At 39.1% G+C, this 12,856-nt stretch overlaps 2 protein-coding genes across 2 annotated transcripts; both read right to left on the reverse strand.

Moving 5' to 3' along the window:
- Positions 1–1,227: 1,227 nt before the first annotated feature.
- Positions 1,228–1,712, reverse strand: ASPGLDRAFT_42533 (uncharacterized protein; the record flags this gene model as incomplete). Its single annotated transcript, XM_022545623.1, has 2 exons — positions 1,228–1,581; positions 1,673–1,712. Coding segments are annotated over 2 exons (159 nt in total), but the record flags the coding sequence as incomplete, so codon positions are not given.
- A 354-nt stretch (positions 1,713–2,066) lies between these two features.
- On the reverse strand, positions 2,067–2,591 carry ASPGLDRAFT_1500383 (uncharacterized protein). The gene is made up of 2 exons (XM_022542099.1): positions 2,221–2,591; positions 2,067–2,159 (listed from the first exon to the last, which is right to left on the reverse strand). Exon 1 carries the CDS (start codon positions 2,503–2,505, stop codon positions 2,323–2,325), a length of 183 nt encoding a protein of 60 aa, XP_022405605.1. The 5' UTR covers positions 2,506–2,591; the 3' UTR covers positions 2,067–2,159; positions 2,221–2,322.
- Between the last annotated feature and the right edge of the window lie 10,265 nt (positions 2,592–12,856).

The raw sequence follows: 12,856 nt of genomic DNA on the forward strand, positions 1-12,856 counted from the left end.
AAAAAAAAAAAAAAAAAAAAAAAAAAAAAAAAAAAAAAAAAAAAAAACACACACACACACACACACACACACATAGTCCTTCATTAGTACGGCCATTATCACCATGGGATAACCTTGGCCATCTTGCCATAAGCTGTTCACAGGGTCGCTTGTTATGCTCCTTAATAATCCCCAATTATATATTCTAACTCTATATTGATTCACATAAGGATTTGACAAGTTTGACTATATTACTATAAAAAGATGAAGGGAAGTTTTTACTACTATAAATAGTGGCATTCTCAAGTCCGCAAAATCCACTCCAATCCACTCTGAAACTACAATGGAGCAGGTTCAGATAGAAGTTGAGAAAGTCCACAATGGCAGAAAATTATACATGCAGGATCTGCAGTGACTTGGATAATCTAAAATGTGAATAAGGTGATTTAAAGTAAATGGTGTGGATTAGATTTATCTACAGCATCTGATTACAACATGTTACTATAATTGATATCAAGTCTAGATCTTCTGTAATAATGTATAATCCTTAACTCAATGAAACTTACTATATCTAATATTATAACAAGCTTATATACTCCACAACTACATTTATAAAATATATTAATCTAACTGCAGTTTAATTCTTGCTTAATTATATATTAAACCTATAATGCTCTATTTAATTATTTTGAAGATTATATAGAATGCCTGAGATTAAAGTAAGCAATATAGAAAAAGACAATATATTAATTATTAAGATCTAGAAGCTACAAAGCAAAAACTTCAGCAGTACTATTAGAAATTATATATAGCTTTTATAATATTATTTATACTATTGCAACTGTTTTAGATTTATATCAAAAGCTTTTTACATTTTAATCTGACAACTAGATGGAATCAAGATCTAAAGCATTGAGATATGATATAAGATAATGAGAAAGGTCTTTCATTACTATTATAAGTACCTTTCTTAATCTAAAGCTAAGATTACTTATCCATCAGCTATAAGTCATATTGACATTGCCCTTTATTGATTTGAACATTAATAATAAGCTTACTTTCACCTCTAACTCCAATAATGTTGGATCAGCTAAGTACGGAGGTGTGCATATTAAGTCTTACTCGACGCTAGTAATTTTTTTGGTTCTTGGCTGTAATATACGGTCAAGGTAAGTGATTTACATGATAGATCACTTGGCTGGCTGTATACAAGAGCTGCAGAAGAAAGCCATGTCTACCACTCCTAGCCAAAATGAAGCTATTGCTGCCCATAGAGAACCTCCTTGAGATGATTTAAAAGAGGGGGCCATCTCCTAGATCCTGACGCCTAGGGAGCTCTCCCTTTCACCTCTTCCTCTTCCACACCCTATTATCATGGCGCGTAGTCCCTTATATTCATTACCTCCTCATGCTTAATAACCTCCTGGATATGGCGTACTAGGCGCTCTATCCACTGCTTAATATGCTCCTGAGTTAGCTCACTCTATCCATCAATCCATGCCTGTTTTCCAGTCTTCTTATCTCGGGGGGCGCCACAGGAGGTAGTTCGTTGCTTTAGCCATGGCCAGGCTGCTTCTATAGCATTTAGATCAGTGGAATTACCTAGTGGAAGAAGAAGTTAGTACTCATCTAGAAGCAGCAACTGCTTATAGATACAACTGCTTATAGATACAACTGCTTATAGATAACTTACCAGGCCAGTTCATTATCTTCTGCACCCCAAAGATATTATAGCCTGTAGAGTGTCACCGGACGACCCGGAGACCCGCCCCGAACCCGCCCCAAAGCCCAACGGGCTGGGCTTTGGGTCAGGGGTCCTTGGCCTGCGACCGATCACTCTATGCCATGTCAATATGTTGATGTACGGGAATACAAAAGATACTGGACTGACTAGCCATAGTTGGATTAGTGCGTTCCCTGGTTACCTAATATAGTATAGTGCCATCAGCTTCAGGCTTTTGGGCTAAGCCCGCCCCAAAAGCCCGCCGGGCCGGGGCAACGATGGCCATAGCCCGCCCCGAGTGACACTCTACAATGACCTATAAATAATTTATAGGTCATTGCCTGAAAATGATGACAGTGAGCAGGTGCTCCATCCTCTTAGCCTCTAAAACTGAAGTTTTTGGACGCTCAATCATGCATTCTTTAGCAAAGGGAATCAGCTTTGGAACTAGGACTTCCTATTAGATTAAGAAGTTAGCATCTTGATACAGTCATCATATAGAATGGCCTTAAACTTACTTTATTATACCGGTACCAATCTATTCCCCCTTTAGAGTTACGCTCTAAACGGCCATTCTTTTTATTCCAATGCCAGACTGGTTCACGGCCAGGCACATTACCCTAAAGTCTAAGCCTCATTCTTGACAGACCGATACTGAGCTCCCACTCTTGCTTGTAGATTGGCTCTAACTCTCTGTTCAACTTCTCAATCTCCTTGGTAGCTTGCCGCTTCTGCTGAGCAGTCTCCGGAGACCAGATATGAATAGGGCCTTTCTTATCACAAGAAAAGCTAGCCCATACCATAAATCAGAGTTTCCTTTCCAGCGGCGTTGAATGCAGGTAGGATCATTTACCTCATCCTTAGTATGCCATATCCTAACTCCTCCACACTGGTGGCCCAAAGCCACCCGAGGTCTCATCTGTAAATATCACATTCTTCCAGTCTTTATGGGCAAGGCAGAAATCTAGGCATTTTTTTCTGGTTTCATCAGTAAGGCCTGGTTTCTTGGTAGGTTTGACACTGTGAAAGCCATGCTTTTTAAGAATCTTTAAAATAAATGAGGGGGAAATGTCAACTTCAAAAGCAAGGAATTCAGAGGATTTTTCACGTCCAGCATGGTCTTTTCTAATAGAAGAAACAATAGAATCCTCAGTTGATTGAGTGATCTCTTTAGGACAGCCACTGGCCAGGACGGGGGTCATCTTCCACATATTCAGTCAAAATCTGCTGATCTATCTCTGAGTTAAAGCCATGTTCCTTTGCTTTCTTTAACCCAGCGCTTGATAGTCCAGCTAGACATGCCAGTGATAGCTTCAACACGCTGTATAGGTCATTAGAGTAGTAACTGCTTGAACACGGACACCCACAGGATGATAAGACCCACGCATTTTGACTGAATCAGGGGGGGAAGGAGGCAGGTAGGTGATGGAATAGCGCCGAGTAAGACTTAAAATGCACACCTCTGTAATATACTACTGAATTAGAAGCTTAATAAATATTAATCCATTTCATTGCATTTCTATTCTCCCTCTTAATATAATCCAACTATAATTTGTTCTACTTTAGCTATTATGAACTCAACACTATAGATGCCCTTTAGTAGTGGCATGCTAAAATTTATTGATTACTTATTCTAGCTAGAATGATCTATGACTTCCTTACAGTCTCTATTAGTAGTATTAAATCTAAGAATCTTTAGTACTGCCTGTAATATTTATTATTATTATTAGAATTATGTTTGTTATCTTAGACAATTGAAACATATATAATTTAGATGTATAATGATCACTTTATACTGACTGAGTCATAAGTTTAAATTTTTAAGAATAAAGATAATTAACTGTCTTAAGAGACTAGAGTTTAATGAGCCCTTCAAGTCAGAATCTAAACATTATATTAGTGAAATTAAAGATTCTAGTGGCTTTTTAAATAATAATGATTTTTAGTCTGATAATAATCTTTTATTCTTACCTGCACTATCATATTATTATATAGTTATAATTACATTACTAGTTCTATAGCAAGCCTCTACTAAGTAATAACCTCCAGCCTCTATTAAGTAATAATCTCATATAGTTAGATGCTCTGAACACTCATAATTTAGAGGATGGCATTATAGAATTATATATTATTAGTTTAATAATTAAGAATAAGAGTCAGAGGATGAGTTCTTTTATTATTATAATTCATTTTCTAAATTTAAGAGTTTATATAAAAAGGCATAAATGACCAGTAATGCTAATGTATATTATTTAGTTATTCCTTATCTATACATGCAAATATTAGCACAGGAAATTAAACTGCATTTAAAGTATATGTATTTGTATTATCTATAGTCATATTTTTAATACCTTTACATCCTTGAGAATCTCTGTAATATCATTATACTGATTCTTGAGAGAGAAAGCTCTATAGATATATATCTCATTGGAATTGAGAATATCAATATAATTATTAAGAGTTGTAATTATACGAAGTATTTAATAGAATTAGATATTATAAACCATATATTATAAAGTAAAAAATAATTAAGAAAAGAAAGAAACTCAGTAGTATAGACAGCCAATGAGAACCAATATATTTAACGTAATCTATCACCGAGCTGGCCAGCTGGCTGCGCCCGCCGCTGAAAAGTACTATACACTGATTTTGAAGCCTTTCTCCCCACAAAATTGATATATATTATCTTTAAAAACAATAGTCTATTTCTCAGGGCATTTAAGCCGATTATGGCCTGTTATACCACATGTGCTACAGGCTGGTGGCCTACGCGACCTGGAAACTGGCTGGCCGCCGGTGTGCTTCCTCCACTATAGCCTCCTGTTCTTGTGCTTTTTGCAATCGTTGAGCACCTGTCAGGCTCCCTCCAGCCTGTATAAAGGCCCTAGGAGCTGCTTGTCTCTGTCTTTGATGCTTATTTTCCATGCGAAGCTGGTGGACTTCATGTTGCAGTAAGGTGGCGTTTTGCATGGCCATCACCAATTACTCATTCACAATTCCCAAGCTGTAAGGCTTTGGCATTGCTTGCCTGAGTCTCTGAGCCACATATAACTTTGGCTGTGGATATCATGCCCATCTGAAATCCAGTTTAATCCATATTGTAGATAGCTTGCTGAAGGATTCCATATTTTTCAACAGCATCATGGAAATGCTTATACCACCCCATAATAAGCTCTGGATCTTCACATTTGGCATGCTGGTAGTCATATTTTCAGCTGTATTTAGAGGAGAGTTCATCATAGCATCAAATATACCAGGTCACCCAACACTCGCCCACATAGGCAGTCTGGGAGGATAGCCATGCAAGACAGTAACAACTGTGCCAAAGAGCATACAGTAGAGATTTGTAGAGGTAGGCCATACTGGCCCATATCAATAATCCATTATGAGAGCGTCTTTTCTTCAGTAGGTGTCAATTTTCAGTGATATGGCAACTGATTCCTTGCCACATTTTTGAATTAAAATATTAATTTAGAATCTGTAGTCTAAGAGACTACGCTTGACCCTGAAGGCCTGGGTTTGTTATTTGCAAGGCATGAATGAGTATTAGGCAGCCTAATATTATATGAAAGAAGATTGCTTTATCAGTTGCTCAACCAATTATCTGACCATTTAGGCCAGTGGCTTGTATATCCTATATAAATAAGCTAATAGTAAAATATATAGAAATCATATTCATAAGACTTAATGCTTAATATATAGGTTCTAGTGTATTCTAATAAGACTGTCTTAATCTAGTGTCCAAAGTGAGCCCTCAATTTTCTTATCTATATCTCTAGCTTTATACAGGGTTTTTTAAATTCTTATATCGCTATTTACAGATTTGCCTGCTGTGCAATTTAATTATAGAATTTAGTATATCTACATAGACTGTTTCTAACTAACATGGTCGGTAAGCAAGCGATGCACCATCCAACCAAATCTCACCCAACCACCCTAATCATTTTTTTGATCGCCTACCATGCCACCAAATCGCTCTCAATACTCTCAAAAATCAATCAAGCAGGAGTGTAGGGTCTTATTAGCTATTGACGCTATTCAGAAAGACCAAATTGCTTCTGTGCGCGAAGCAGCGCGCCAATTTAGCGTGCCTGAGGCTACGCTCTACTGCCATCTAGCTGGCCATACCAATTGCCATGATATGTATGGGCGCAAACAACCACAAATTGACTGAACCTGAGGCGTATATGCTTCTTCAATGGATTTTGTCAATGTATTCACATGGCGCAGCGCCTGGCCCTACTGCTGTTCAAGAAATAGCCAATATTTTGCTTGCTCAGCGCAGCCAGATCCCTCTGGAGACTGTTGGTCAAAAATGAGCATATAATATCACTCAGCGCCAACCAGAGATCAAAGGGCGCTATAGTCATTGATATGACTATCAGCATGCTAAAAATGAAGACCCAGTGATCATTCAGCAATGGTTTAATCTAGTGCAAGAAACAATCATACGATATGGTATTGCATCTGAAGATTTATATAATTTCAATGACAGGTTTTGTTATGGACCTCACTGCTGCTACTGCTAAGGTTATCACACGCGCTGAATACTATGGTTGATGACCTACTGTTGAACTGGCGTATCAATATCTCACCCAATGGATGGACTACTGATCAGATTGGTCTATCTTGGCTAAAAGATCACTTTATTCCATTGACTAATAGTCGAATCACTGGTGATTAACAGCTATGATCCTCATTAAACCCCAATTCAACCCAAATATGCAAGCAAAACAAGATTATACCAATCTGTATGCCAGTACATGCGTCTCATCTATTACAGCCACTAGATGTAGGCCGTTTTGTGATTTTAAACGCGCCTATGGCTATTTGGTTGATAAGCAGATGCGCTGCGGATTCAACCATATCAACAAGCTTGACTTCCTTGCTGCCTACCCAAGCGCGTGTTCATCAGACACAAATCCCACCCCCAAGGGGGTGGGTAGAGCATGCATAGTCTTAGACTGGAAAATGCTCTATAAAATGGAAGACATCATCATCATCATCATCATCATCATCATACCCAAGCGCGTGTGCAGAGGCCTATAAATTAGTTAGTATCCAAAATAGCTTTGCTGCTATAGGTATAGTGCCATATAGCCCTGATCGGGTGCTCTCAAAGCTGAATATTCAGCTAAAAACACCACAAAACCAGCGCCAATTATATCAACAAGCATCTTCCATCAAAGCTCTATACAATCGAAGCAGCAATAGCCCCCCAGGCAGGGCGTTAAACCAGAGCTGATCAAGGGTTCCCAGCTAGCTATGCAGGCCAGTGCGATGCTAGCGCAGGAAAACAAGGATCTACGTGTGGCGAATGAGAAAAAGAAGCAAAAGCGAGCTAGATCTGAGAGACAGATCAATTACTAGGGTGGTTTATCAGTGGAAGATGCTCAGCAGGTGATTCAGGGCCTAAACTAGCCTCCTGAAGTTGAGATAGACCCAGATGGCAGCGGCTGCGCTGGCTAGGCGAAATAGCCAGCGGCCAGCACGCTGGCCACCAGCGTGTAGTCTATGTGGGACTGTAGGGCATAATATTAACCAATGTCCTAGTAGATAACTGAATGAATTTAATGGCGTTGGTGGTTAATAAAATCGATTCCAATTTATGTGGTGTGGCCAGGTGCGTCGCTCGCTTGCCGACCACGTTATAACACCGGAACAATTATGAAATCATGACTTTCAGCCCTCTATAATTATATTTAATGGTTTTAATAGAAGAGTAAACCATAAAATTAATATAAGCCTTATACCTCTCAGGGAGACAGAGATTATAAGACATATAAGAATATATTGGCTAAGGATTATTGGACTGGCCCCGGCCCCACGCTGGTAAGTGGGGATGGGTCTTGGTGGTTAGACCCTCTATAATTACGAGAAATGTCAGAGAAAAAGGCAATATACTAGTTTATTGGGATTAGAGAGCAAAGTATAAATATAATTACTATTAAAATTAACCGCAGCTGAAGGGCAAAGTCAGTAGAATACAAAAGTAATTAAAAGAGAAGTATGAATCTAGAGGTTTAATAAAGTAAAAGCTAGACTGTTAATTTAGAATTTCATAGATATAAAATATATTTAGTAGTATAAATACAATAGTAAAGAATGCTATTAAGTTTGTATAAAACATTACAATATCTATTTAATAGAGGATTATATTATGCAGTGGCAGCAGCATTATTAAGAAAATATAACAATAAGCAATAAAATACAACCCTTCAAATTAAAACATATAGAGACATTAAGACATAAATAGAGGCTCTAATAATAGAGGGAGATATCTACAATATGGATGAAACTGGCTTTCAAATTAGTGTTGCATCAACTGCTAAAGTTGTCTGTGGTGCTGAGACAAGACAGAGCCATGCATGCTCTTTAAGAGCCTTACAGCCAGGAAATAGAGAATGGGTGACTGCAGTTGTCTGTATAAATGCAACTGGATGGGTTCTTCCCCCACAGATTATCCCACTATATATGCCTCCACATTCATCTCATCTTCTTCAGCCACTAGATGTCTCATGTTCTGTGCCATTAAAACATCTCTATGGCCAGGGAATGCAGGAGAAAATGCAGTATGGAATCCATTCAACTGGAAAGAAGGACTTTCTTCAAATCTATCCAGCAGTCCATCAACAAGCTCTATTTACACCAGACATCAAAAGTGGCATTGCACAAACTGGATTGATCCCTTTGGCCCCAAATAGAGTCCTTGACTTCTCTCAAAGTTGAATATCCAGCAAAAGATTCCAACACCACCTTTATCATCCCATAGCAATCATCTATTTGGCCAGTCCTTTGGTGCAGGGAAACACCAGCCAATATATATCAATTGGAGCAGCAGAAGAAGTGGATCAAGTCTCTTAAAGGTGTTGTATCACCATCAGTGGTGGATGAGGCCATGAGGAAGGTAGTTAAAAATGCAGAGATGACCATGCAAAATGCTCTTCTATTACAACAAGTTCATCAACTTCAAACTGAAAATCAAAACCGGAGAGAGGAAGAAGAACAGAGGGAGCAAAATAGGCCCTGCAGACCACAAAAATGCAGCAATTGTGGTATTTTTGAATATAATAGATGAAGATTGATTTTAAAATAGCCTGGCTTTTTTCTATAATTTTCTAACTTTAATTACATTATAATGACTAAACTGACTGTAATAAAACCTCTACTGTAATAAATAGAACTGGTATAGCTAGAAGTTTATGATTTTAATATCTAGCTATAAACGATGTGCTATAGAAAGTTTCAGTTTCATATCTGCCAATTGTCGGAAACTATCAGAACTTGGAGAAGCATACTTTTCTCATCAGACTGCTGGCAGATATCGGCTTTTGATTCCCTCATTCACCTCATCTACTGCAGCCACTGGATATAAGCTGTTTTGGACTGCTCAAGCACTACTGTGGCCAGAAAATAAGGGAGATGGCGCAAAAATGACATCCATGCCATTGATAAAATGAATTTCCTATCTAACTACACCAAAATCCATGTTCATACATTCTCAAAGGCCAACACACTAGATGGATTTACAGCTGCTGGCCTTATTCCTTTTAAATCAGAGAGTGCTTGCAAAACTCCATATCAAAATGAAGACACCAACACCACCTTTTCAAACAGCAATCAATCCTTTTATTTAGGAAGGACACCAGCCAATCTCTATCCATTAAATCAGCAGAAAAGGCAGATGCTTGAAAAAGTTTGAGGTTGCAAAGATGGCAATGCAGAATTCTATTCTTTTACAACAAGAAATTAATCAGCTTCGCACATAAAATAGGCATCAGAAAGAGAAGATGACATGAGCCTTTATTCAAGATGGAGGGAGTTTAACAGATGGTAAGGGACTGCAAAGATTGCAAGAAAGAGGGGCCATACAAGAGCTGTCATTATCATCATCATCATCAAGACCACAGCGGCCTGTGCAGTGCAGTAGTTGCAATCAAGAAGGCCATAATAGATTAAAATGCCTTACTAGATATTAATATATTCAATAAATTTAATAAATCTGGAGAGATGAGCTAGATGTACTATGTGGAGTAATTTATTTAGAGTTTCTCGCCGCCGCCGCGCAATTTGGTGATAGATTACATTAAAAATATAGATTAAAAAGAGTTCTGTTGTACTGCAGATGCCAATTATATTTAAATAAGATAGTAATATAGATCTCTTCCCCAGTCTGTTTACGATCATAATTATATAATAATTATACCCATGCTGATCCCCAGATAAAGACTAGAAATCCATTAAATTATGCTGCCATGATCTGGCAGGTACTTTAGTGATTATAATAATTCAGGATTTAAATATCTTATTTTAAAGATTTTTGCTCAATCAATATTAAATTTATATAGTTATAGATATAGTAATCTACTAACGTAGTTCCCTACTGTCTACCCCCCTAGGGGGGTTGATAGAGAACCCACTTAAGTGCCTATTCACCCTACAATCTAGAGAAGGCTGATTGGGAGCAATTCAGTAGGGTCCTATTAGACCTAGATAAGTCTAGGGTCAACCCCAATCCTGAACCCCAGTTGGAGAATCTAGAGGATGAAGCCAATCAATTGCAGATAAACATCCAGGAAGCAGCAGAGAAAAGCATCCCAAGAAAGAGACCCTGCTCTATATCCAAAGCTTGGTGGAGTGAAGAGCTAACCTCTCTGAGAAAGAGCCTAGGAAATGCAAAAAGAAGATGGAAACAGTCTCAGGATTCTCAGGACTATCAGAGCTTTCTTACCCAAAAGAATATATATTCCCAGGAAATCAAAACAGCTAAAACTAGCTGCTGGAATAGCTTCCTAGAAAATGCCCAAGATAAAGAGATCTTCAAGGCCTTTAGCTATACAAAGCAAAGACAGGTCCAAAGACTTCCCATCTTAAAGTATCAGGATCATGCTTTATTCACTACTCTTTTTCAAAAACCCCCTGACTCTGAGCCAGTGGACTGGTCATCTTACCAGACTGGTGGATGGGAATGGCCAAAGGTAGTGATGAGTGAAGTAAAGGAGGCAATATTCACCAGCTCAATCCAGAAAGCACCTGGCCCAGATGGGATATCCTTTAAGATCATTCAAAAGGCTTACTTGAATCTACCTCATAGATTCCATAGGCTCTATGAATCACTTATCTGGCATGGCTACCATCCTAGGTGCTGGAAAACAGCAAAAGGAGTTGTATTGAAGAAGGCAGCCTCAGCAAAGAGAGACTATTCAAGGCCAAAAGCATACAGGATTATTTCACTCCTTAACTGCCTGGGCAAGGTCTCTGAGAAGATCTTAGCTAGAAGGCTAGCTCATTTAGCAGAACTCCCAGGATCTAAGTTGCTGTATCATGATCAAATGGGGGGTAGAAGACAGAAGTCTGCAATAGATGCTGTCCTATCCCTAGTGCATGATATTCAGACTGCAAAGAAGAATAGGAAGCACACCTCTGCTCTTTTTATAGATGTTAAAGGTGCCTTTGATCATGTCTCTATCAATCAACTGCTCAGAGTCTGCTTTAGACTAGGACTTCCTTTTGCTCTAATTCAATGGATTCAGAGCTTCCTTTCTGATAGAAGCATTCAGCTGGCCTTTGATGGGGATAGTACTGAAGAAACCCCTATCTCTGTTGGCATTCCTCAGGGCTCACCTATCTCCCCTATTCTCTTTCTCATCTACATCAGGTTCCTTTTTGAAGAGGAGGACAATGAGGATCCAGAGTTAAAAAGTCTACTTTCTCAAGTCAGATTCCTAAGCTATATTGATGACATTGCTCTAGTCATCTACTCTAGAGACCTAAAGTACAACTGTCAGGTCTTAGAGAAAGTGGCTCAGTGGCTATTCAACAAAGGAGAAAGACAGTTTATTCAATTTGACCAGGAAAAGATTGATCTTATCCACTTTCATTCAAGAAGAACAGTGAATGAAGATGAGATTAAAGTCAGGCTTGATGGCTTTGAAGTGCTTCCCCAGCCTTTAGTATTAGTAAAGTGGCTAGGAATCTATCTAGATCCTAAGCTCCTGTTTCATGAGCATGTGAAGAGAAAGGTGTGTGAGGCCACCAGGGTCTTTCATCAGATTGAAAGGCTATCCAACACTGAAAGAGGATTGAGTTTTCAGGCAGTCAGACAGCTATATATAGCATGCATCACCTCAGTGGCTGATTATGGGGTGCCCATCTGGTGGAGAGGCCAGAGATATCTGGAGGATAGGTACCAGAAACTCCAGAATATGGCCTTGAGAAAGATTCTAGGGGCATTCAAGACCTCTCCATCCAGGGCCATGGAGATTGAAGCTTCTATACCACCTCCTAGGCTTAGGTTTAGAAGGATATGCAGATCCTATGCACTCAGGAGTCAGGACCCTGTCTTTCAATCAAAGTCATGCCATTCAACAAAGAATGCCTGATACATTCACTCCTGATCCTGGTCAATATCACCCAGAGACTGCCACAGCTCTTGATTGGACTGAGAAAGAGAGAAGAGGTCCCAGACAAAGACACAAAGTCACAGTCAAGATCCAACTACTCTAGTCTAGATGATGGAGATAGAAGAAGAAAGAAACACTATCCTTCTCAACTAGTTAGAGTTAGTTATCTCACATCTTCATAACAAGGATTGGATTGGAAGACCAGAATCATTCACTAAAGCTCATTCACCATGGAAGCCAAAGCTGGGAGAGCTGATTGATCTGTACATATCTGACAAGCCAAAGGACCAGGCAGCCAAGGACCACCAGGAAATGACTGCTAGATGGTCCCAGTCTCTGATAGATGATAAACTCATCATTCTATTCAGATGGATCTCAATCCAGCCAAGGCTCCAATGGCTCTGGTTTATTCACTACCAACACCTTCTTCTCTTCTCAGGATGCTCAGGCCTGGAATATTGGAAAGGAATGTGAAGTCTATGATGCTGAGCTCTATACCATCCAGCAGGCCATTCAACTAGCTCTAGATAGAGTTAGGGCTCAAAGACAACCTCAGCTTCAGGAGGTATGGAACTATGGATCTTCTCTGATAGTCAAGCAGCTCTTCAGAGACTCCAGGGATATGTCAATAGCTCTATGCTTCTTCACATAGTAGAGCTGATCCAGACCATCCTTCAAGACTTCACTATCCAAATCCACATTCACTGGGTACCTGACCACCAAGGCATATATGGCAATGAAAAGGCAGATG

The sequence above is a fragment of the Aspergillus glaucus genome (assembly GCF_001890805.1).
Source record: "Aspergillus glaucus CBS 516.65 unplaced genomic scaffold ASPGLscaffold_2, whole genome shotgun sequence".
Taxonomy (NCBI): Eukaryota; Fungi; Ascomycota; class Eurotiomycetes; order Eurotiales; family Aspergillaceae; genus Aspergillus; species Aspergillus glaucus.